At 42.8% G+C, this 24,100-nt stretch overlaps 1 protein-coding gene across 7 annotated transcripts in view; it reads left to right on the top strand.

The window, feature by feature from the left end:
* LDB1 (LIM domain binding 1) overlaps positions 1-24,100 on the top strand; it is a 1,030,118-nt gene that overhangs the window by 860,119 nt on the left and 145,899 nt on the right. For all 7 annotated transcript variants that reach the window (XM_044056251.1, XM_044056248.1, XM_044056250.1 and 4 more), the window contains one exon: positions 13,828-13,950. In XM_044056251.1, the coding sequence (XP_043912186.1) occupies positions 13,828-13,950 (123 nt within the window). The remainder of the gene's footprint in view (positions 1-13,827; positions 13,951-24,100) is intronic.

Consider the following 24,100-nt stretch of genomic DNA (forward strand, 5'->3'; position numbering starts at 1 on the left):
CCGGATCCTCCCCCTCTCGGCGCCGTTCGCCATGTTTTTCACCGGAGCCAGAGGAGGAGTATCGGCCTCCCTCGAGGTCGTCGAGGCGGCCCTCCTGGCCCGCCTCGACAACTTCTAGGTCGACCAGAAGCCTCACCGACACGGACATGGATCGGATGATGCGTCGATTCATACAGACCCAAATGCAGATGGGGGGTGCTCTTGCCCCCCCCCCCTCTGGGGGGAGTGCGGCCCCCATTTTTGCTCCGATCACTCCTTCTCTGACATGTTTTCGGGTCTCGGAGTCATCTGATCCTGGCCCTTTCGGAGCCGGGGATTCGTCGGCGCCGATAGCTCCGGTCTCTTCGGCGACTGTGCCCTCGAGCGTGTCAGATCCGAGTTTTCGGGGCCGAGGGCTGAGCGTCAGATCCGTGGGAGTTGGTGTGTCATTGGCGCCGCTGGGTTCGGAGCATACCCCTCTCTCGGCTCCGACTGCATCGGCCCCAACCCCGATCCCTACCTGTGAGCCGAGGAGATTACTTTCGGAGTCTGGCGAGAGTAGTACTACTCTGGCTTTTGAGGTAGTGGAGAGGGTACTGTCGAGGTCCCCGGTTCGGGCTTTGGTTCCTCCCGTAGCCCAGCTGCATGTGGGTCTATCCTCCATCAGCCGACCATTGGGACAGCCTGCTCAAGCCCTCCAGCTGGTTCCCTTGGAGGAACAAGAACCCGTTGACAAGCCATCTTCGGACAGTCCCACCGAGGAGGTCTCTCGTAAACGTAGGTGTAAAAGGAGGCACCTGGACTCCCCTGAGTCAGTCACCACCGACACGGATTTAGATGAAGGGGAAGGTTCCACAAGGTCACCCCCCCCCGAAGATGTCTCCGTCGGAGACATCATGGAAATGTTGCGTATTAGAGGGGGGTGGTCTGCCCAAAAACCTTCCTTGAATTAATCCTTGTTCCTGTAGGCATTTGAGGCAGGCCTGTCTACCTCCTGGGGGTCTCCTCCGGCTGACCCCCTGGTAGACTTAATTACTACCAGGGTGTGGAAGGAGCCCGACACCGTGGAGCCAATCCCGAGGTGACCCGACAAGGTCCTTAGCCCCCCAATGGATAGATAGTCTTGGGCCAAGGGATCTCCTATTTATGCCATGTTGGTGGTGGCTGCCACCAAGAGAGAACTCGCACAGGAGAGTTCTTCGGTTCACCTGCCGGATAAGGAATCTCGAGCGCTGGACCGTATTGGGAAGCGGATGTTTGCTTCAGCGACCTTCTCGATAAGGGCGCTGAGCTATATGGCACATACATTAGGCTACAGCGAGACTTGATTAAGGAATACGCTGCAGCCCCCCCGGAGTCCATGTCGGTCGAGGACAAGAATGTTTTTTCGACTCGTATGGCCACTCTAAAATCCATATCTAACATGTCCATGTGGCTGCTCTCCCTTGCTACGGTGGGAGCTGCTAGGGCCAGCGGAGCCGGGGTCATCTTGCGGCGTCACGCCTGGCTCCTTCTTTGCAATTTCGCGAATCCCTTCAAGGCGTCCTTCGTGAATGCGCCCTTTGACAGGTCTTAGCTTTTCTGCAAGACCGTTCGCGAAACGCTGGTCCAAAGCGAGAAGGATGGGAAGACGCTGTCTGCCGTCTGAGTCCACTTCTCTAATCCCCAGCGATCCTTTTCAAGGAATCAGAGGGGACAAAAGAAGCTGTGGTTCCGCAAGTCTCAGCAGTCCCATCCAGCTTCGGACTCCTCATCCTCTAGAGGCAGAGGAGGACAAGGTGGGCACTGGCCCAGAGGCAGAAGGGGACCGCGTAACTTCGGGTCCAGAGAACCTTTCTTGGACAGACCCGCGCAGCAGCCCTGAGGGCTTACCCGGCTGTCCCTCTCTGGAGGCAGTTGGGGGGGGGGGGGGCGCTTGACGGATAAGTGTCGAAGTTGCTAGAACAAAGAGCCATCCAGCCCGTCCCCCCAGACCAGTCCAGATTGTGTTATTACTCCAGGTTCTTTTTGGTGCCAAAGAAGACGGGGGACCTAAGACGCATTCTAGACCTTTCCGCTCTGAACCTGTTCGTTCCCAAGAAAAAATTCTGGATGGTCACACTCCAATCAATTCTCCCCTTTCTGCGGGAGAACGATTGGATGTGCTCTATAGACCTCAAGGATGCATACTACCACATATTGATGGACAGACGATCCAGAAGGTTTCTCCGCTTCCGGCTGGGAGCCAGTCATTATCAGTTCAGGGTTCTTCCATTCGGCCTCACCTCAGCCCCCAGGGTTTTCACCAAAGTCATGGCAGTGGTTGCAGCCCACCTGAGACTTCAGGGCATTCAGGTCTTCCCGTACCTAGACTGGCTCCTTACTGCCGCCAACAGGCATCAGCTCTGCATGGCAAGAGATTACGCTCTGACTCTTGCCCAGAGCTTAGGCATCTCAGTGAATCTACAGAAATCTTTTCTTTGCCCCGTTCAGGTCCTGGAGTTCATAGGAGCCAGGTTGGATACCCGTATCTCTCGAGCTACTCTAACTTCAGACAGGCTGAGCAGCTTGTCGTTTCAGGTACTAGCCCTTCTTCAGAGTCCTGCTCCAGCGGCGGAGTTAGTCCTGAGGGCACTAGGGTCTATGGCAGCGGCGATCGGTCTCTCCCTTCATGCACATCTACGGATGAGGGTATTGCAGTGGACCCTTCAAGTTCAGTGGTCGCTATTACTCCACCCGTTGAACACTCCGATACCACTGAGCAGAGTTTGCAAGGACTCCCTTCTTTGGTGGCTCCACGTGTGAGAACTGAGGGAAGGGAGACCCTTTGTGATTCCCCTGCCCCAAGCCACGTTGACCTCGGATGCTTCTCGTCTCGGGTGGGGAGGGCATTGTTCGGGCAGAACTGTCCAAGGCACGTGGACTTCCCTAGAGACCGCTTTGCATACAAGTGTCCTAGTGTTGCAAGCTCTCCACGACCTTCTCCCTCTGGGGACTATTGCAATCCAGACGGACAGCATGTCAGTAGTCTGGTACATAAACAAACAGGGAGGAACCAGGTCTTACCCCCTTTGTCGAGAGGCTATGAGAGTTTGGGAATGGGCGATATTCACCAACTGGTTTCTGGTAGCAACGCACATTCCGGGACGGTCCAACATATTAGCGGACAAACTGAGTCGAGTAATTCTCACTCCGTACGAGTGGTCTCTCAATCCATCTGTTGCGAAGCAGATCTTCCGCAAATGGGGTTGGCCTCGCTGCGATCTTTTTGCTTCTCCATTAAACACAAAATGCAGCGAGTACTTCACAATACTTCCCCCCCGAAGGGGAAAATCCCAGAGACGCTCTAGTTCATGCTTGGCCTCCCAGTCTTCTTTATGCTTATCCCCCCTCCCGCTTATGATAAAGTTCATACAGAAAGCCTGTCGGTTGGGGAGCAGTGTTATCCTCATAGCCCCATTCTGGCCTCGCCAGATCTGGTTTCCTTATCTGTGGTCTCGCAGTGTGACTCCTCCATGGATACTGGATCGCATTCCAGACCTGATCTCGCATCCTGCAGGATACCAAACCCCGAACCTGGCGAACCTCAAGCTTGCGGCTTGGTTGATCCAGTTCCACTGATGGCTAGGACTCCCAGTATCTCATCTCTCATAAGCTGGCTACCAGGAAAATTTTCAATAGTAAATGGAAATGTTTCTCCATCTGGGCTAAAGACAAGGGCCTGGATCCATTTACAGTTCCTATTCCGACTATCCTGGACTTCCTGTTGCTGATTTTTCGGCAGGGAGCAAGTGCTTCTACGGTTAAGGTGCAGTTAGCAGCCATCTCCCATTTTCATGTGGGAGATGGCTTAGGGTCCTTGGCATCTACAAAATTATGCAAAACTTTCTTGCGGGGCATCTTTCTTTTGAAGCCGCCTGTGAAAGCTGTGGTACCCCCATGGGATTTGACTTTAGTCTTACAAGCCCTGACAAGTCCACCCTTTGAGCTTGCGGCCTCAGTTACGTTAAAATTCTTGTCTTGGAAAACGGCCTTTTTGGTGGCTATTACTTCAGCCAAGAGGGTTTCAGAACTTCAAGCACTGTGTATGAAACCCCCTTACCTCATTTTTCACAAGGATAGAGTGTCCCTCAGGACTAACCCGTCTTTCTTACCTAAGGTGGCTTCAGAGTCAAATATCAGTCAATCAATAAATTTACCTGTGTTCTTCCCAAATTTTCAGAATAGAGGGGAATACAAATTGCATAAACTGGATGTACACAGACAACTGCGTTTTTACTTGCACAGGACTAAGGATTTTCGCAAGTCGGACCAGTTGTTTGTGTCCTTTGCAAAATCAGCCATGGGTAGAGCCATTTCCAAAGTGACCATAGCAAATTGGATTTGTCAGTGCATAGTTCACGGGTATATATCTTCAGGCAAACCAGCTCCTATTTTAATTCACGCTCATTCTACAAGGTCTATGGCCACCTCAGCAGCCTTTTGGTCCAGGGTTCCCTTGGATGACATATGTTCAGCAGCTACCTGGTCCTCTTCTCATACGTTCATTTCTCATTATAAACTAGGTATTATTTTGAGAGGTAGGGCTTCCTTTGGCTCCGCGGTGCTTTGGAATATCCTTCCGTAAAGGCCACCCAGGTTTGTTCCTAGGTAGCTGGGGACTCTGTCCCACAGGTTGCAGAGCAAATGAAGTAACTGCTTCAGATAAAAAAAGTTATGTACTCACCATAACATTCCATCTGAGTAGGTACTTCATTTGTCTGCAACCGACCCCCCCTGCCATCCCCTGAACCTTTGTCGGGATCTCTGGTCACCTGAAATTCTCTTGTCAGGAAGTTAGATCTGGTGTATTCCTCTGTCGTGGTTATGAGTTGTGTGATGGGGCAAAAATCGATCTGAGGTAATACAGCATGTAGCAGGAGACTATGGGTAGGGGGGAGGAGCTAGGAGCTCGGATCTTGTAGCTTGGAAAGCTGCCGGCTCGGATCCAAAGTCTGATCCGATACCCACATGTTGCAGACAAATGAAGTACCTACTCAGATGGAACGTTATGGTGAGTACATAACTTCTTTTTTTTTTTGAAAATGTGTCTCTTGAGCCAGGCTTGCAAAACTGTAGCTCCCAGTAAGCCCTTCGGATTATATATATTGCAGTATTGATGTGACCTTTTGCAGGAATCTAGTGGCTGATCCTGCTTTCGTCTTTTAGATACTGCCAACAAGTCCAGACTGACACCTGCTTTAAACATGGTTTGGAATGGAAACTGGGGACATGGAATTCCCAAAGGTCAATGTGATACTGAAAGCAGAGTTGTAGACAGCTTTGGTAAAAATATGTTTATACGTCTGGCTGTAATAGCTGTTACCTACCAGACGCTGCAGTACTAGGGGCCATTTTGAAGCATATTGAAGAAATGTCTTAAATTCAAGATACAGCATTAGCAAAAACAAAAAACAAAAAAAAAACACTAGGCTTGCGCTGACTACAGGTAAGGACGGTCAGGCATTATTAAACTTGACAGCAGTGTAGTGAATGCCTGTTAGAAGGCTGCAACATCAGGCACTGTCATTAGAAGACATGCCTGACTATGAAGCTTGCCTTAATGCTAATACTTTAAACAGTGCTTTCTTAATAACTCGCTGAGAATGGAATGTTTTTTTCATCTGCCTTCACAGAAGATAGGTTGTAACAGAAGGGCTAAACTTCCAATCTGTAAAAAGTTTACAATTCTGGCTAGACGACAACTGATATCCCTGTGTTTGGAATATGACTGTGTTAGTAATCTAACAAACGAAAAACAGGCTTCCAATGGAACAAGGACATGGACACCAAAACGCTTTTGTCCACTTGAATTTACATGAACCTCTTCAGAAAAACTCTAACACACTCACCCAAGCTGTGTAGATAACAGTCTTTCCGACCTTTGCCAGTCTAGTTATGGCATGTTGGGAAACTAAATATTTGATTAATTACCCAGCAGCCAATAAAATCATCTTATACAGACGTTATATAGATGATTTGTTTTTTTCTGTGGCAGGGAGAATATGGGGGCTTTGTCACTTCTGCTTCTTATTTAAATGGTACCACTGATTTTCTAAAATTCAGTTTCAGTGGTTTTGGTGAGAGCATCAGTTTTCTGGATTTACACTTTATGTATGATTTTCAACTTAAGGGGGGGTTGTAAGTAGTATTTATAGAGGATCAGTATTTGTTAATACTTACATAGAGAAAGCCTACATCCATTTCACATAAAAAAGGGGTGATTAAGGGTCAGATTATTAGGTTGAGTTGTTTTAACATCGGATAATAAGATGTTCTTGGATGAGTGGGTAACATTGAGGTCTTTTTTTGAGCTTAGGGGTTATGATCACAACTGGCTCAAGAAAATTGAACAGTAGGTTATCAACCTTAGAAGTGGAGTGGCTTGTCCTATTTTAATAGCCAACACAAATGGCCTGGATTCAGTTATGAGAGGGAATGCTGAGGTTTTAAAAGAAAATAATTTTTATTGTGCCTTTCCTTTACCAATAGTGAATGAGATGTTTTTTAAGAGATATCATCATTGTTGAAAATTGGAAAATTTTACTAGGAAATAGCTGATTACAGCTAATAGGTATGCAGCCCAAATTTGCTTTAAAAAAAATCATTAACATCAAAAGTCTGTTGGACAAACGGGAAATGTTTTGGAGACTTTAGGTACATTCCCTTCTATGAATTTGCAGACAGTGTAGATTTATTCGTACTTCTTCCTCTGTTAGATTAAGATCTTTGGGGCCAAAGGTTGTTTTACATGTAGTAGCGAATTAGTAGTATATGTTGCAACTTGCCTTTCCTGTCCCAGTTTTTATATTGGGAAGACTACTAGATGTTTAAAACTCAGAATTTACGAACATCAGTGGGCTATTAAAAAGACTGATCTTGCTAATGCTTTAGCCAGGCATGCTGTTACATTCTCAGATTTTAAGAAATTTTCTTTTTTTGTCATTGACAGTGTTTCAGATGATCACTTTTCAAATGATTTTAAAACTTTGCTTGAATGTAAGTAGTCATTCTGGCAGATGCACCAGGCAGCAGATCATGCACCAGGATTAATGAAACCATGAATATCAAATGTTTTTACAACTGAAATAACATTTATAGCGTAGATTTTGATTATTTTAGTTTATTTTAGTTTATTGAATGTTTTAGAAAATATTTTAGTCAAAAATATATTGTAGTAATTGTGTTTTTTATTTCATCTATGAATATTTATTAGTAATGTAAATTCTGAACATTCATTGGCTTATAATAATCATGTGTTCATTTGTATGTTGTTTATACAGCTTGGGTGAGTGTGGTAAGAGTTTTTCTGAAGAAGTTCATGTAAATTAAAGGGGATGAAAGCGCCAACTTTTGGTGTCCATGTCCTTGTTCCATTGGAAGGCTGTTTTTCGTTTGTTGGTGTATTCTCTAGTTTTTCAGTTTTGTATTAGTAATCCCTCTACTCTCAGCATTTGCTGTTATGGTAAATTCCTTACACAAGCCATATTTTTAGATGGTGTACAGAGGTCATCCACTTGCAAATTACAGAAAAGTATATAAAGACAGTGTGGAATGGACTTCTTTCCATTCTGTGTTTCCTAAAGTAAATTTGTTATTCATGTTAAAACTGGTAAAACACTGCTTGTCATTTGAATTGTATGACAGATGTTTTGTGATTTGTTGGACTTTAGTTCAATGACATTTAGGTGAACCTAAAAAAGTTGCAATGGGTCCAAGTCCATCTTATTCTTTCCTTGGGATGGTAGTTTTGAGTGCACTTAATGGTTGACACGTCAACTTTTAACAAGTAACCTTTGAGCATTTCATGCTTTGCACCTGTTATTTTTCAGGGATTTTTGAAACTGAAGCATTTTCAACATGAGTCCTATTGCCAGTTCCTTGTAATAGTTCGAGTTAAGAGATGGACTCTTGACAGGGAGCAACTAACCATGCTATTCCTCATTGTACTGTGATCACTGCAGTAGTGCATACATTTTGAGTTAGGCTAAGACACTGGACTTCTTACTTGGGCTGATGAAATCTGTGATTCTGGTTTTTGAACGATACTTAATAACCCTCATGTAATGTTCACAGTCTCCCATGCTGGTAGCAGTCTGCAGGTCGTTTTATAGGTTTATGTACAAGTAAGAAGATCTGCATAGATTGTAACAGCCCTTTCAGTAGAAATGGATATTTAGGTCTAAACCGCATCCAGTATTTGTTTTACAACATGTTATAATAATGGGTTATTTCCTGCCCATTCATCCTTGTCATTTTTGAATCATTTGAGTGTTCATTTATTTTTATATTGTTTAATTGCAGATTGTTGTAGCTGTGTTTGGAGGCATTTCTTGAGTAGTATACTGTGGTCTGTAAAAGGCCTTCAAACAGTTATGTAAGAGTAGGTGCCAGTTATTTGAAGTCTCTGTTGTCTCACACGCTCTTAAGTTTAAAAAATAAATAAATAAAAATAAAATATTGGTGGCAATGGAAAAAATAATAGTCGTCTTTTGGGCATGCACTGAAAAACAACCTTTGTATTGCAACTTGTTATTGACAGACCTGAATTTGGCAAGTTAACAGTCTGTTTTGACCCTTAGCCTTGTGTAATTTATAGGTTCATAGAAGGTTACATGGCTAGCGTCCCTAGAGCCCTTTGTAAGCCTAGCCATGTTATTCCCGGGTTGCACCCGTAGGCTTTGGTTAGGTGGACATACTTTACAGATCAGCACCAACTACCTCTGTCCATGAGGGGCATGGGTGCCACACTGGAGTGAACTTGTGGTCATCCATCCATTTGTCCAGGTTGCGATTGAATATGAACATTGAGGAGCTCTGCTTCACATGAATTGGAAGTTTATTCCAGAGCAGCAGCAGTCTCTGGGAGACATACCCATCTCTCCAGCATGTTCTGCTAATGTCACTGGGAAGGTTGAGATCCCTAGAGCGAGTGACTCTCGGGCCATTTGATTTGCAAATGTACGGTATTTCCATCAGGTCGAGGTCAGAGAATGCCCTATAGGCCAGGCACAAGTCACCTGTCAGGCTGTATGATGACAGTGACAGGGCTTTCAGTCTATCCACGGAGGTCATGGTTTGGAGGCTCTGTATCTTCTTAGTGAGTCTGTCCAGTTGCTGCAGGAGCCTGGTAAGATAGATGAAGAAGGGAGCTTTCTGTTCTTTTAATGGTCTGATTAGGGTTGAGTAAAGTGGGGTTATAACACCCCTTAGACCTGGATGCAATGCCTTTACTTATGAGATGAGCAACGTGTTAGGCATTCCTTACCACTGTGGAAACCTTGTGGTCAGAGTTCAGATTACTGTTGACTTGTGTTCCCAAATCTTGCACCACTGGGTTTGAACTTAGAGGGGTGCTGTCAATATTGTAATTAGTGGGGAAGTCTGCTTTGCCAAATGGGATAATAGTGCACTTTTTGCATTGGGATTTAGACTGTGATTTAGTCACAAATCATTTGTTTGTGTTAGTCCCTCCTGTAATATGTTAACGTTGTTGGGGACTCAGTGATTTGTGCTTAGTTGACAATCCGCGAACTTAGTAAGCCAAAGGCCACCTACTTTAGCCTGGACTACCAAAAAATAGATTCCAAATAGTAAAGGGCCCAATACAGATCCTTGCGGTATGCAACTGGTGACTGGTCTACTGGTAGAGGTGGAGTTGCCAATTTTGACACTGTGTTTTGAGGGTGAGCCAATTAGCTACCATTCTAGTGATGTAAGGGTTAACATCTACCTGAGAAAGTTTTTCAATAATACCCGAGTGGGGGATTGTCAAAGGCTTTGGCTAGGTCCATATAGGTGGTACCTTCATCCAAGGCTTTAATGACTTTCTCAAATAAGTCTACCAGGTTCAGTAAGCACAATATACCCTTAACAAAGCCAAACTGGGTTGGATATAGAGTTTGAAGGGTGCCTGTGTCCTTGTTTATAAGGTCCATGATGACCCTTTCCATGTCCTTTTAAATCAGGCTGGTTAGACTTATGGGTCTATACTTCCCAGGGTCAGTTGATGGCCTCCGTTTATGCAAGGGGATTACTTTTGCTAATCTCCATTCTGCTGGTACAAAGCCAGTTGTCAGACTATGGTTAGAGAACAGCAAGTGGGTCAGCTAGGTCCTGTTTTAGATTGCTTAGTAAGCAACCTGGGATGTTATCTGGTCTCACTGAGGCCATGTATATGACTTGGGGAGCACAGATATGACTTAATCTGTAGAGATACTAGGTAGAGAACTGGTGTCAGGTATGCTTTGGGGTATGTATGGTGGGGATGGGGGGGTGAAGTTTGCACCAAATCTGTCCGCTAGCAGGTTGGCAATTTCTTCTGGTACAGTGTGAGTGGTACCATCTACTACCAATTCGGCACATAGCTGGGCACTCCCTTTTAGATTTCAGACATAGTTAAAGAATGGCTTATGATTGTCCTTGGCTAGGGATGCTATTTTAGCTTCATAATTAGCTTTAGAGGACTTTGAACTAGCAAATCAGAAGTTTTGTAATCTGTGGAGAGAATTCTTCCTGTGTAGAGGCAGTTGCATGTTGTTCTTGGATATCAGTTTCTTCCTTTTTTTATACAATCTCTTTATGCTAATGTCCACCAAGGTGGCTTGTTTTTTTCGGGAGGGCCAGGTTTTAATCTGGTCAGGTACAGTAGTCTATACAGTTAAGATGATTATACAGGGCCTTTGTATACATCTCTGCACTGGAGTCATTATTGCATGTGATTGCAGGGTGTATAAAACTTTTTATACCATCACTTAGTAGGCTGTAGTTTGCTTTGGAGAAGTTCCTTAATTTTTTTTTTTGTTCCTCTGGGGGTGTGGGATCCAGTAGTTACTTTGAATGAGACTGATTTATGGTCCAAATTTACCAGGGTGGGCTTCATGCAGGGGGCCAGTGCAGTGACCACCCATGTTGGTGAGTACTGTGTGAAGGACATTAGAGCCCCCTGTGGGGGTGCAGACTATCTGTTCCAGAGCATTTGCAGTGACAAAGTCCAGGAACCTCTGGGTGAGCATGTTTGTGCTCATTTACATTACCCAGTCAATGGAGGGATTATTGAAGTCTCCCATGACTAAGGTGTTGGGCTGTATGGTGAGTAACTCCAGTAAGTCCAGGTAGGCATTGTGCTTTTCTTGGCTTATGAAGGGGGGACCTATGGCTAGCAGTGATGTGAATGTGGTAGGATGTTTTGCCTGTAGTTAATTGGGCATGGAGTAGTTTGAGGGATTTGTACTGTTTGACATTCTGGAGGTGTACTTGGCTTTAATGAAGATGAATGCACATCCACCTTTGTTTCTTTCATGCTCATTCTGGGGTCTGAACATGTAGAAGGCATTGTAGCATTGAACTGGTGCGGTGCTCTCTGCGGACTTGAACCATGTTTCAGTGACTGCACAGACATCAGCATCTTCCAGTGCAAGGAGTGCTTCCAGGGAGGGCAGTTTCATGTTTAGACTCCTAGAATTAAGCAGTAGGACATTGAGTTTGTCTTGAGTGGTCTTTGCTATCTCAGAAATGTCGTTTTTGACATTTCCTAAAGAAGGCACTGTGGGGGAAGCAAGCACCTTAGCCAGTATCCAAAACCCTGGGGGAGACAGGTGCAGACCAGTTCTGGCAAGGCAGAGTGACCTGTCCACCATGCCTTCTCAGACTGATAAATACTGGTTCCCTCTAGAATGATAACTGAACCTAAGCCAATTCTTGAAGTCCGTCATTTTTTGTTTATATTGTGACATCATCTTGGGTGAAGGTAGAATGTTGCTTTAGGGCTAGGGTCATACCTGCTTAAGACAAATAGTCTGAGTTCAGTCATGTCTCTCTTCATATTGTCAAGGGAGGTACATCTCAAGTCATTCACCCCAACATGGACTATGAGAGTCCTAATGGTACTTGTTGAGTGACCTGAGTGCATGCATGATCTGACGGATCCTGACACCTGATAAACAGCTGACTGTGACCTTTTCCTTTTCCAACCTGGTGAGGGAGACATCTGTCTCTCACTATGGAGTCTCCTATGACCAAGACATTAGGTTTTGAGGTATTTTGTCTTAGGGGCTTATTTGGTGAGTCATTGATGTGTATTGGAATGTACAGTGATTTCCTATACATGTTGAGGTGTGGATGTGTGCATATAGTTTGGGCTTGGGAGGTCTCTCATCTTTTGGTAGTCTTCTAGTGAGTACCTCCGCATATGTGGGTCTGTGTCATTCTGAACTTGCGTAAGAAGTAAAGTGAGTGAGCGGACAACCTGTTTGAGGTCTTGTTTATGTTATGTGAGAAGATTGTTTCCAAATTGATAGTGTAATTACATTTCTCACATATGGTATTTTTTTTTCAGGACTGATTGTCAGGATACGAGGCAATTACTACATTGCCTCAGGATGTCCAAGTCAGTCAGGTTGGCCAGAGAAATGGGAGATTGACCTTCCGTAATGTTAGGTTTATACCGTAGTACTTTTGGGGAGTGGGTAAGTTGAATCAGTTTATGATGTAGGAATAACAGAGGGGCTTATTCTGTTGATGGTGTAGGGTGAGGAGCTGTGGCAATGCTGCTCAATGTGCAGTTGAGTTGCCTGCAGAGCAGTAGGGGACTTGGGAGGGTTTTACTGACAGACATATAGGGAAAATTTAAGTTTCCAGGTGTTTGCGTCTATACAGGGCAGTGCTAACCCCCGCTGTGCGATGCGCAGCTATGCTGAAACACGAGGCTTAAATACAACTCATTTGGAACCTGAACTACACATTTCTGCTGCAAGGGTGCAGGGGAGGCCCTCTTAATGTAAGATGGTTGGTTTAGAGCACAGTGATGCCAAACAAGTCTGTATTCAGCAAGTCTGAATCTAGCCTATGTTATATAAGGCAGTAGTACAGAATTTCAAAGTGCAGAAAAATATGCAGACACAATCAGCAAAAATGAAGGAACAATTCAAATAGATAGTTAAAGTGCAATACAGGCTTTAACAATACTTTTTTCAGTTGTTGCCTTGGATTTCAGTTCAGATACTCTCCAGATAGCTAGCTAAAGTCATCAAACTCTGATCAACTCCATTTAACTGAGACTAGATTCATAGGGAAATGATAGGCAGTTAGTTTGTCAGTCAGTGACCAAAAGAAAAAGTCAAACTCTCTCTACATTGTGTTTGATGTAAACACCTTAACCATTGCCAGTTCTCAACCTGTGTTGAGATTGTGCCATACTATCTTATAACAGGTGCTCCAGAGTAAAGTCAGTTTTAATTTAAAAGTAAATAAAACATACCATTCTGACGCGACGCATGAATTGCTTTTAATACTGGTCAGCAGTCTTGCGCTTATCCACACAGAAGGAACATCTTAAGTGTTCACTGTAGGGAAACTGCTGAGGAAATATCTTAACTCCAGTGGAAGCTCTGACTTGTCACTGTTTTTTGAACATGCAAAACTTTGCTATGGCTTGGGTAGAACTTGTGGTGATGATTTAAGTGGTTTACATGATTTTGCATTGTCATGCTTTCACTATAGTATCTTTGAGGACTGTGGTTGTGTGTGCAAACTGGAAATGCAGGTAGGGCATATACATGACTGTGCTTTTAGTGATAACAGAAAAGCATTGTTTTTAAGTCACTATTTAAAAACAATCTTTAGTTTTCAGTGATTAATTTGCAGGAACACTGAGGTGTGGTTTACTTTATTAAGAAAGCATTCATAAAATTAAAATGCATCAATTTGTCTAAAAAGAGTGCATTTATGAGCTACTTTAAATTGTGCATTAATTTTATCCTTTAAACTGGATTGAAAATTATACTGAATATTTTAAGACAGTTCATTTTATCTGGAGTTCTCTCTTCTTAGGTGTGTGTGGAAGGAAGGTTGTATTTGGAGTTCATGTTTGATGACATGATGAGGATAAAGACGTGGCATTTCAGTGTTCGGCAACACAGAGAGCTTATCCCACGCAGTATCCTGGCCATGCATGTGAGTACCTTTAGCAGCAGTTCCATTTCTGCATGGCATTACTGTGTACCAATTTGTCTACATCACTTTAAGATGCCTTTCCAGTTGCTTGTCATTATATGGATGTGATGCCAGTTCCTTGGCGGTGAAAACCTGTTCCTCTCATGATTATGCACATGACTGTCATACTTGGGTAGTGACTATCTTGATTAGTAAATACCTTGTGTCTGTTTTGCTGACCTGCATGTAAGCGTTTTTTGCTTGGTTCTTGAACCTGTGTGTACGTGTTTAGAACCACCTTTCTGTACGTATGTTAGCATTCCACTGTTTTCTCCTGAGTGGTTGTGCATAGTTTGCACCCTGTTTATGTAGTACCTTGCCTAGTTTCTGATTGTACTGTTTTGTAACCATGCCTAGTTTCTGATTGTACTGTTATGTAACCATGCCTGTAGTGAGATTTCTTTACACCAGTACCCCTTGTCAGGCAACAGACTGCAGACGGTATTCTTTCCTTATCTGTATTGCCTTGATGGTCAATCTCCATTGAGGTAGAAACCAAAGCAGTTGGTCATCCTAAAGAATATGCATCCCCCTCCCCCCAGCATTCTGATAATAAAGTGCTGGTATTTAAACTGGCACATATACTTTTCAGTGTTCTTTTGCTGTTGAAGAAAAAGCACAGTAATGCTGATAACAGAGTAAAAGCTACAAACCATAATAAAAATGATTAGTAAGAAATATAATATTAAGGAAATAAAATGCAGACGTGCTTTTGTGTTTTTGTTTGTCAGTAAGCAAAATGGAATGAGACAGTACAAGTGTTTATGTACATGTATACAAGAAAAATATGTCTGCATCTAAAGAAAGGCAGAATTAACAGTACAGTGGCAGATGTCTTGTAACTTAAGGCTTGATTGTTAAGATAATTGTACCACTTCACCATGGATGCTTGGCTTTGCATTCCTAGCTTATTGGTACAGTAAAAAGCAGTCCAGCAAACTGACTCCAAAAAGGAAGGATGGCAGTAATGCTGTGATGAGAGCAAACCTTTAGCTCGGGACTGATGATGCTGTTTTGTAGGGATTGTAGGTGGGGGAACGTAATCACAAGATGCAGCTTCACTTGCATTCTGAGTCTGGGCAAAGACTGTTGGAAGTGATTATCAGTGTAGCAGAGAGTAGACTAGCATGCCTGAAGTTTTTGTGTTTGTGATAGAAGTGTGTTTTCCTTACCATTACTTAGTTTGTAGCCTGCTTTGTTTTCCTGTCTAGGAAAGAAAATCATTGGGAAGACAGTTGGGGTATGACAAACTAGTGGTGAAAGGAGATCTGCTTCTGAGCACCGTGCTGAAACACTAAATCACTAATGCATCACAATGCATTTTGGGTGCCTGAAATTTATTCTGTAGTGTACATATCTAATAACAGTACTTAAAAATAAGGCTGAAAATCTGATGTTCTTAATCACCTGATATTCATAATCACTTATATGTACTACCAAAGTTTTATGCAGGTGTGAAAAATGTGAACTGTTTTCTTGTTCTTAAAAAGTGCACTTTTTAGCATCAAGGAAAGATTTGTTCTCTGAAGAATACTGTTAAAATGGTAAGCTGTAGATGGTTTTCTACACTTTATCTGCAACTCCGAAATCTTTCATGCTGAAGTAACAGATGCCAAAAACAGTTTCTGAAAAAGAAACTTAATGTTGTGGAAAATGCAGGTTGAAATGCTGTAGTCAGCTTCTCGGCTTTAAGATTTAAAAGCCCTTTTCTGGTGGTGGTCTCTTAAGAGACTGAGTCATAGGATACTTTTAACAAAACTCCTAGTTATCATGCAAGATGCTGCAAAAAGATAAAGTGATAAGCAAGCAGAGGTGGCATGCAAATGGGTTTGCTTGTTTTATGACTATTAATTTATTGTAGTTTATCAGGTGAGTGAACTGGTCTATAGACCCTTTCAGTCATGAACCAGGTACTTATCCCAGTACTATGTACAATAACTAGACTGAATATTATATCATGTCATTCAGTAATACAGATGTTTACAAATAGCATTTAAACACATTTTTGCAGAATCTGAGGCACATGACAACACAAATGGTCCAGGTTTTCTGTGTGGTATTAAATAGAAAACCTGCAACATTTTATTGAATAAGATTTTTTAGGTATACCGTATCGTCGATTACTTAAAAAAAGAGACAGACATCTTCACAAACCAATTGACTAGTAAGTATTCATTATAAAGTCTCAAATCTTTCAAATGAATTCCACCATAATCTGCAAGGTCAGCATATTCTGCAACATTGTGTGAAAATTTGGACTGTATGCCATTTGCTGCAGTGAGGCTGTCTTGGATAAAAGTAATTTATTGCAACAAGATGGATTTAGTTGCTTCTGTTATAGATTTTCAGCATGTTTTCTGAATGTGAAGGACTTGGAACATATAAAACAGGATGTGACTGCTGTTTATAATCGTCTGTTTTTACTCGTACCTTTGTTGATGACTATGATACCGGATGTATCAGACTGGTAATTGGTGAATGTGACTTGGATAGATCTTTCATTGGCTGTCCCTATTAATGAAACACAGGCAAAAATTGGCTTTCTCATCTTCAGTTCCTGGGGTAGTAAAATCTTTCTGATAAGAGAAACTGCCACAGTGTTGAAACACAACGGGTTATAAACAGTCTGAATTAACATGCTTAAAGGCGAAAAAAATCTGTTTCCAAGTTATCATTGTTTGTCAGCATAATGAATGCACATGAATGCTTCTACATCATCTGTTCCCTGTTCTGAGATGATAGATTTTAATGCACTAATCACACTTGCTGTTTCTGGGTCTATCAGATCACCTTGTGGATCTTAGCATAATAATCTACACGTGCAAGATTTGACTGTGGTTTGAACTGTGGTTTGAAATGAAAGTGATATATACATACAGATATTTCGGACAAGATTGCAAGTTCCCTGCTAATGATCAAGGAGTCCTTGAAGAGATGAGATCATTTGAAGCAACATGAATAGAAAACACTTTCATACTTCCTTACATTAAGGCATTCGAAAGCCCACCTCACATTCTTCTCCTGTCGAGCATAACTCTGATGTTCATTGTTCTCGCTGCAAACGCAAGTATTAGTTCCTTTAATTGAATCTTCGATTACCAGAGTATTATTTCTGACCAAATCCGAAGAATCTCCCACTTCTAATTTAGTAATGTCTGTGATATCAATTGTTATTAAAGGATTGATCTTGGTCACCATTATTCTTATTAATCTCACTGTTTTCACAACTCACTTCATTTGCAAACGTACAGTTCTCACCTAGCTGTCTTTGGCTCTGTAATCCATGTGTTACATAACAAAGCAGTGTCTGTTTCAGTGTGTATTCTCTTTGCATCAGAGTAATTAATCCGTTTCCTTTTCTTTGTTTTTATATTTTCTTCTACATTGCTGAATACTTGAATTTTGAATTTCAAAGTTGTCATTGGTAAGACTGGGATCATGTGTAATAACAGGTTGAGTGATCTTTACTGGCACGGTGCACTTGCATTTCTAAATGTATTCTATTTGCACTTTGCCAAATATTATGTCCCTTATCAACCCAGTCCTTAATGTATCAGCAGTTTTTCCAGCTGTGCTATTTGGACACTCGCATTTATCTTCAGTAAGTCTGGACTTAATGTTAATAACAGTAAGCAAATCGTTCAACTTTTGACTTGAGGAACAAAAGTCTCGAATTGAATGTTACCAGGTATTACTTTTGTATGTACACAGCATTTAGTACACTGAACAAGATACTTTTACTTTAACAACTAGCTAATGGCATTTATCATTTAAAGAACCCATTCTCGGCTACAAAAAATAATTCTAAAAGAAATAAATCACTGACATGTTTCAAAGAATGTTAAAGCAATTGGTGATTTAAGTCAAATTGAGAGAGGAAATCACACAGACAATATGCAAATAAAGTTTAAGTATAATGAGCTAATCTTATACAAGGGGAAGTAATTCATAAAGTAGTCACTTTGACCTATTGCACCAGTTGTACCAGTCAGACTAAACCACTGGATATCCTTCACTATCAATCATAGTCTCATCTGGTTTTAGCAGTAAAATTCAGAGGTAAAAAATATAAATCTGAGTACTCTTACCAAGAAGTTGCACAATAAATCATAAACCAACACTAGATTGTTACAGATAAGCTGTGGATTGCCCCGTCTACAGTCTCTCTGAATATGTAGCTGGCTAGGCCCCTTGGGAAAATCATATGTAGCTGGCTAGGCCCCTTAGGAAAATCAGAGGTAAACAAAAATAAATCAAAATGAGTTTTCTCTTGCAAAGCACTTGAGGTAAATCACAAACTAAATTGGATGTTTTTGGATACGCACCTGTCCAATTCTACAAATGATTTGGTATTAGGTATGTTTTTTCCCTCTCTTATGAATTTCATATGGCACAACTTTCACTACTTTTTTGTACAAGTCTAATTCCTGGCCAATATATTGCATATCTTTTTTTTTTTTTTCCTTAGTGCTTTATTATTCTTGGATATAATCATCTGCCTTTCAAGCATTTGTCTTTTCAGTTGATTGGCACTTTTTGGAGCTTTGAACTTTGAACCTTGAGCACAAGTAGGATTCCCTGATGAAACTGAATTTCTTTCCTCACCAGTGATATTGCACAGGCTAACCTCTCAATGCAACTTTTTTCATTAGTAATCTTATTTCTAATTCATTGTAAACCTACTTCTGGTAATTTATTTCATTTTCTTTTTTTTTTTTCTGTCTTTGTTGCGATCTTCATCAATCCCCAGTGGGGTCACATGGTGTCACATTAACTTGGCCAATGGGACTAAATATTCTAGAGCTAATGTTGACATGACCAAGTGGATAGCTCTTTCTTTCATTTATAATTGTAGACCCTGGCTAGTTCTGGTAGCTTATCTTGGTTTAGTAAGGCTACATGCTGCCATTGAGCTTTGTCCTGTTGTCATGGGTTTGATTCCCTCAATTTCCCCTTACAAACTGTGCAACTGTGGCCAAGTCACTTGACCAGATAGTGCCCCAGGTTGCCCCTGAAAAGGGACACTTATGTTCAGTTGGCTTACCAGGTTAAAATAAGTAAAAATAAAATCACTAAAATCTCTCATTCTTCTAGCAACTTTTCATGTTTCTGTAGGAAATTTGCTATACTTTACATGCCTGCTAGGTGTAGTTCCTTGCTTAATCAGTATTTACTGTCAGGTCATACTTCTGTAGATTAAAACACTCTCTTCAATCTCAAAAATACCTTCTGCACAGATTTTTGAGTATGCTTTACAAGTATTTATGACCCATTTGCCTTTGAACTTAATTACCATACATACACATTCATCAAAGTTCTCATTTCCGTATATTATTGCCAACAGTTCATTTTCTCTCTGAGTTCGTCTGTGGTGCATATCTAAATGTCTTATTGTGCTTGAGTAGGAGATTGTCTTATAGTCAGTAGTTTGGAGCATCTATTCAACATGTTTTTGTTAAACAGATTAAAAGTGAAAGGTTTGTACCCTCAGCAAAGTAGTTTCCTGGGGGGTTCTGGAGAGAGGGGAGCTAATGAAGTTGAAAATAGTGATATCTGGCCTGGTAGATGTTAGCATTAAAGTTTTGTTGGGGGTTTCCTGAGAGAGATAAGTAGTATAATTTTTAATAGAGATGTTAATAGAGTCTGTGCTCTAATCTTGAAGGATTTGTTGGCTTTGACTGCCATCCATGCAGCTTGTTTCACTTGTTTGTAGATTGCATCTGAAGGGTTGGTCATTAATGGTTCCAGGCTAGGTCTGTTTGCTTTGGTAGAGATTTGAGGCTTGGTGTAAAACATGGGCAGGGATGACCCCTTAATATACTTTACAAAGTGGGAAGTGGCCTGTCATGAAGGAGGGGTTAATATTAAAACATAAAAATGAAAAAAGCATTTGGGGGGGGGGGGGTCCGTGAGGAGGGTTTCAGGCAGCATTCTTCAACTCGGTGAATAGTATGGTCTCCATAGAGTCAAGTACTGATCTTACAAATGTTAAGATTGGAGAGGTTCTCTTTGTGTGATTTTTGCCCTCCTGCTTGCTACCCATCAGGCCTCCCCCCAATTTTCATGGCGCATTTATTTTATTATGTGTAAGTTTCACACACAGCTAAGGTGACAGCTCTTCAGAGTAGGTCATCATTCAGGCAGCCTTGGGAGATGTTTAATGCAATTATTGGCTTTCCAGCAAGTATGGTGTTTTTATAATCACCCAATCCTGCTCATGAGTAGAGGCTGTTTAGTCAACCTCAGTGTTGAGGTCCACTGCGCCTTCCCTATGTGAGTACATACTTCTACACTCCCACAAACGAGTGTGACAGTGCAGGCTCTGCCCCTTGGTATGATGGACACTCCCATTCTCCTCTGTCAGCTCAGTCAGGCACCCAGGTGGGTAATTAAACTCAAGTTGCCTGGGCCATAGTCGTGGATTAATTTCTCTACACCACCAGAGCTCACGGGATTCTCTTGGCTTTAAAAGAGCACTGTGAAACAACAGGCTATTGATCACTATGGATATTGGCGCACATCTGGGTATAGATACATATGAGGTGCGTTTGTGATGTGAACGTTCTAATATTTTTATTGTGGGAAACACTATGCCTAAGTAGATCTTGTGTAACCTGGGCTAGATTTAAGAGAGAATAGTTTTTTTTAACCTATCGCTGGTTAGGGTCTAGCTCTGTGATTATGAACCTATGACGTGTGTCAAAAGAGACACACCACCATTCACCAACACCCGAATTGCCCTAAAAACTGAACAGAAATACAAGAAATATGTGACCCTATTAAAACCCAGCAATAAAAAGTCATTAATTGATGTTAATCAAATCAAATGCACTGTGTTCCATATTTTTTCAGTTCAGTTCAAAATTATTATTAAAAGTAGGGTCATTTTTTGGTGCACTATTTTAAGCCCAGTTATCAGTGTGCATATTGATGTCCTTCAAGGCTGCATCTGCAGTCATCGCATATGGGTTGCCCTGCCTCAGGCAGCCCTTCGGTCGGCCGGATTCCAAAGTCTGGGTCCGGCGTCGGCTGATGTCGCCCTTTCCCCGACGTCAGAGCGCCTGGGGTATAAAAGCATCAGCCGACACCATCTTCCTCAGTCTTTCTTGCCACGTGGTGCCCGAAGCAGAAGCAGTTCGCAAGTGCCGGTTGGCCAGCTCCTGTAATTCAGCTAAACCGAAGACTTCAAAAGCTAAGTACCCCGTTGGGGACTCTTTCTTGCCTCAGCCGATGTCAGATAAAATTAATAATTGCTTAACTTGTGGGAAACAAATACCTCATAAGGATTTCCACTCTTACTGCCTACCTTGCCTAGGCCCAGACCACGACGTCTCGGCCTGTTCCGCCTGTGCTTCCTTCAACCGAAGCACTCTTAGACATCGGGCAGAGTTTGCAGAAGAATTTTTTGGGGCTAGTTTTGCTTACAATATGCCGTCGGAGACACCGACTTCACATTTAATAAAGAAACAGAAGGACAAGGACCGACACACGCGGTCCGCGGTTTCGGCTGAAACCGCAGCCAGGCCTACCGTGAGTGTCTCGGTCTCGGCTGAAACAGAGTCCTTGGTACCTCCGTCCACCGAAACCGTACAACCGACAACCTCGGCCCCGGAGGCCACTACTGTATCTGTTATTGAATCTCCATTAGAATCTGGTGTCCAGGAACCTTCCAACACCATTCCCTTAGACAAAACTACACCAGCACGTGGTGCAGCTAGGCCTCCTGCATCCATGTCTATTAAGGCATTCTCTAGGGCTAAAGCTGCTAAACACTCAAAATCTATGCCTCCCAGGGTTATCCCTCCGGGACCCACTACAGGTTCTCAGATCCTTAGTCTAGCAGAGGACCTTATTTCATTAATTAGGGGCTCACAGCCTCATCCGGACAGGGGCTCTCAACCTCCTACAGAAAAAAGGCCCAGGGTTGAGCTCTCTGATCCCCACTCCTCAGATGAGGCCTCTGATGGCTCTGCTCTCTCGGACTACCAGGAGGAGGTTTTTTCGGCCTACGAGGATTCTGATGCAGAGGATTCTATCCCTTCGGCCTCCCCTCCTGAAGAGCTGTCCTTTGGGGAAACTCTGCACACTATGAGGGAGCATTTCCAATGGCAGGGCCAGGAATTCTCTGATTCCAGGAAGAGATTAAGGACCTTCTTGCATTTGCCTCAGCATAGACCTTTGGCTATTCCCCCTGTTTTGAATGTCATTGATGATGTGTACTCTGAGTCTAGCACAACCCCTGACAACTCTCCCTCCGGCTCCTGCCAAACCCGATAGGTATTACAGGGTCCCGGAATCCCATCTTTTCCTCTACAAGGCCCACTCTGCTGATCCAGAAACTATTTCCCAGGGCCCTAAAGGGGTTGCAGCTGTCACTACGAAAAATCCACTCCCCTCTGAGAGGGAGTCCAGGGCTTTAGAGCGATGGGGTAAAAAAGTGTATACTTCTGCTACCCTTTCTATGAGGGCTTTAAATTGTCAATTTCATATGATACAGTACCAAGAGTATTTGTTAGATGAATTGCATAAAAAGCTGTCTTCACCTGAACCCCTAGATAGAAAATCACTTCAGGATCTGGTACATAACTCTCAACAGGTTAGCAACCATTTCTTGCAGTGTGGTTATGATGCATTGGAAGCTTCATGTAGGTCAGCTATGACAGGTGCAGTCATACGTAGGCATGCTTGGCTGAAGGAACAATCTCTGCCAGACCATGTTAAAGCAAAGCTTCTGGATGCTCCACTGGAAAAGCAAAAGTTATTTGGCTCCACTGCTCAGGAGGTCTTAAAGAAATTTGAAGAAAAGGCAAAATCTGTACAAACAGTCAAAGATTTTATGCAAGTCCAACCACCAAGATTCAGCAGAAATTGGCCTTCCAAGAACTGGTCCTTTCCAGACACAGGCAGATTTCAGAGAGGCAAGAACAGGCGTGCCAGAGGTAGAGGGCAAGCTAGAGGCTCCTACAGAGGACGTCAATGGCAGCCTCCCAACCAGAGAGATAGTGCAGGGCCTACAACTGCTGCACAAGGACAGACTCAATGACTTTACTTTGACACCGCCAACCAGGGCTCATTTGGAAGCACCTTTGGGCGGAAAGCTTTCCTTATTCTCAGAAAATTGGCACATTATTACAAGGGACAAATGGACACTTCAAATAATAGACAAAGGATGCAGGTTCCATTTCCACACATTACCGAAAAGAAAAGGCATGCCAGACCTGCCACCAAATCAAAGGGCAGAGGCTTTGAAACAAATCTCCAATTTAATGCAAATGAAAGCAATAGAAAAGGTTCCTCTCTTAGAATAAGGCCAAGGATTTTATTCCAGACTCTTCCTTGCTCCAAGAAAAGAAAAGCAATGGAGGCCTATTCTCGACTTGTCCACACTGAATACTTATCTCATTGTGCCAAAATTCATAATGCTGACTCTACAGCAAATCCTTCCCATGCTGGGCAAGGGGTCTTGGCTGGTAACTCTGGACCTCAAGGAGGCATACCTGCATGTCCCTATCAGACAAAGCTGCAGAAGACACCTCAGATTTCTTGCAGGTTCAGAGCATTATCAATTCTCAGCATTGCCCTTTGGCTTATCTACTGCGCCCAGAGTATTCACGAAATGCCTGGCATCAGTAATTGCACACTGCAGACTTCAGGGGATGCAAATATACCCGTATCTGGACGACTGCCTTATACAAGCGGACAGCCAACAAACTTTGGTAAAACACTTGAATTATGCCATCCACCGTCTTCAGGCCTTGGGATATACAGTCAACATTCACAAGTCAAGATTTGTACCATCCCAAAGAATAACTTTTCTGGGTGCGAATCTAGACACAACCACCCTAATGGCTTTCCTCACAGAAGAAAAACAAAGTCAACTACGGATTACTTCAAAAACCTGTCAAGACAAACTCAGCTGACTGCAAGGAAAATCCTGCAGGCCCTGGGTTACATGGCTTCTTGTATTCTTCTGATTCCTCAAGCAAGGCTACATATGAGAAAACTACAATGGTACCTAAGGAGTTTATGGACTCAGCACACTCACAGCTTGGAAACTTTGATACCACTCATCCCATGCCTTCAAAGGGAATTTCTGTGGTGGGCTCAAGCA

The sequence above is a fragment of the Protopterus annectens genome, chromosome 14.part0, assembly GCF_019279795.1.
Source record: "Protopterus annectens isolate FY-2018-M chromosome 14.part0, PAN1.0, whole genome shotgun sequence".
NCBI classification, from domain to species: Eukaryota; Metazoa; Chordata; order Ceratodontiformes; family Protopteridae; genus Protopterus; species Protopterus annectens.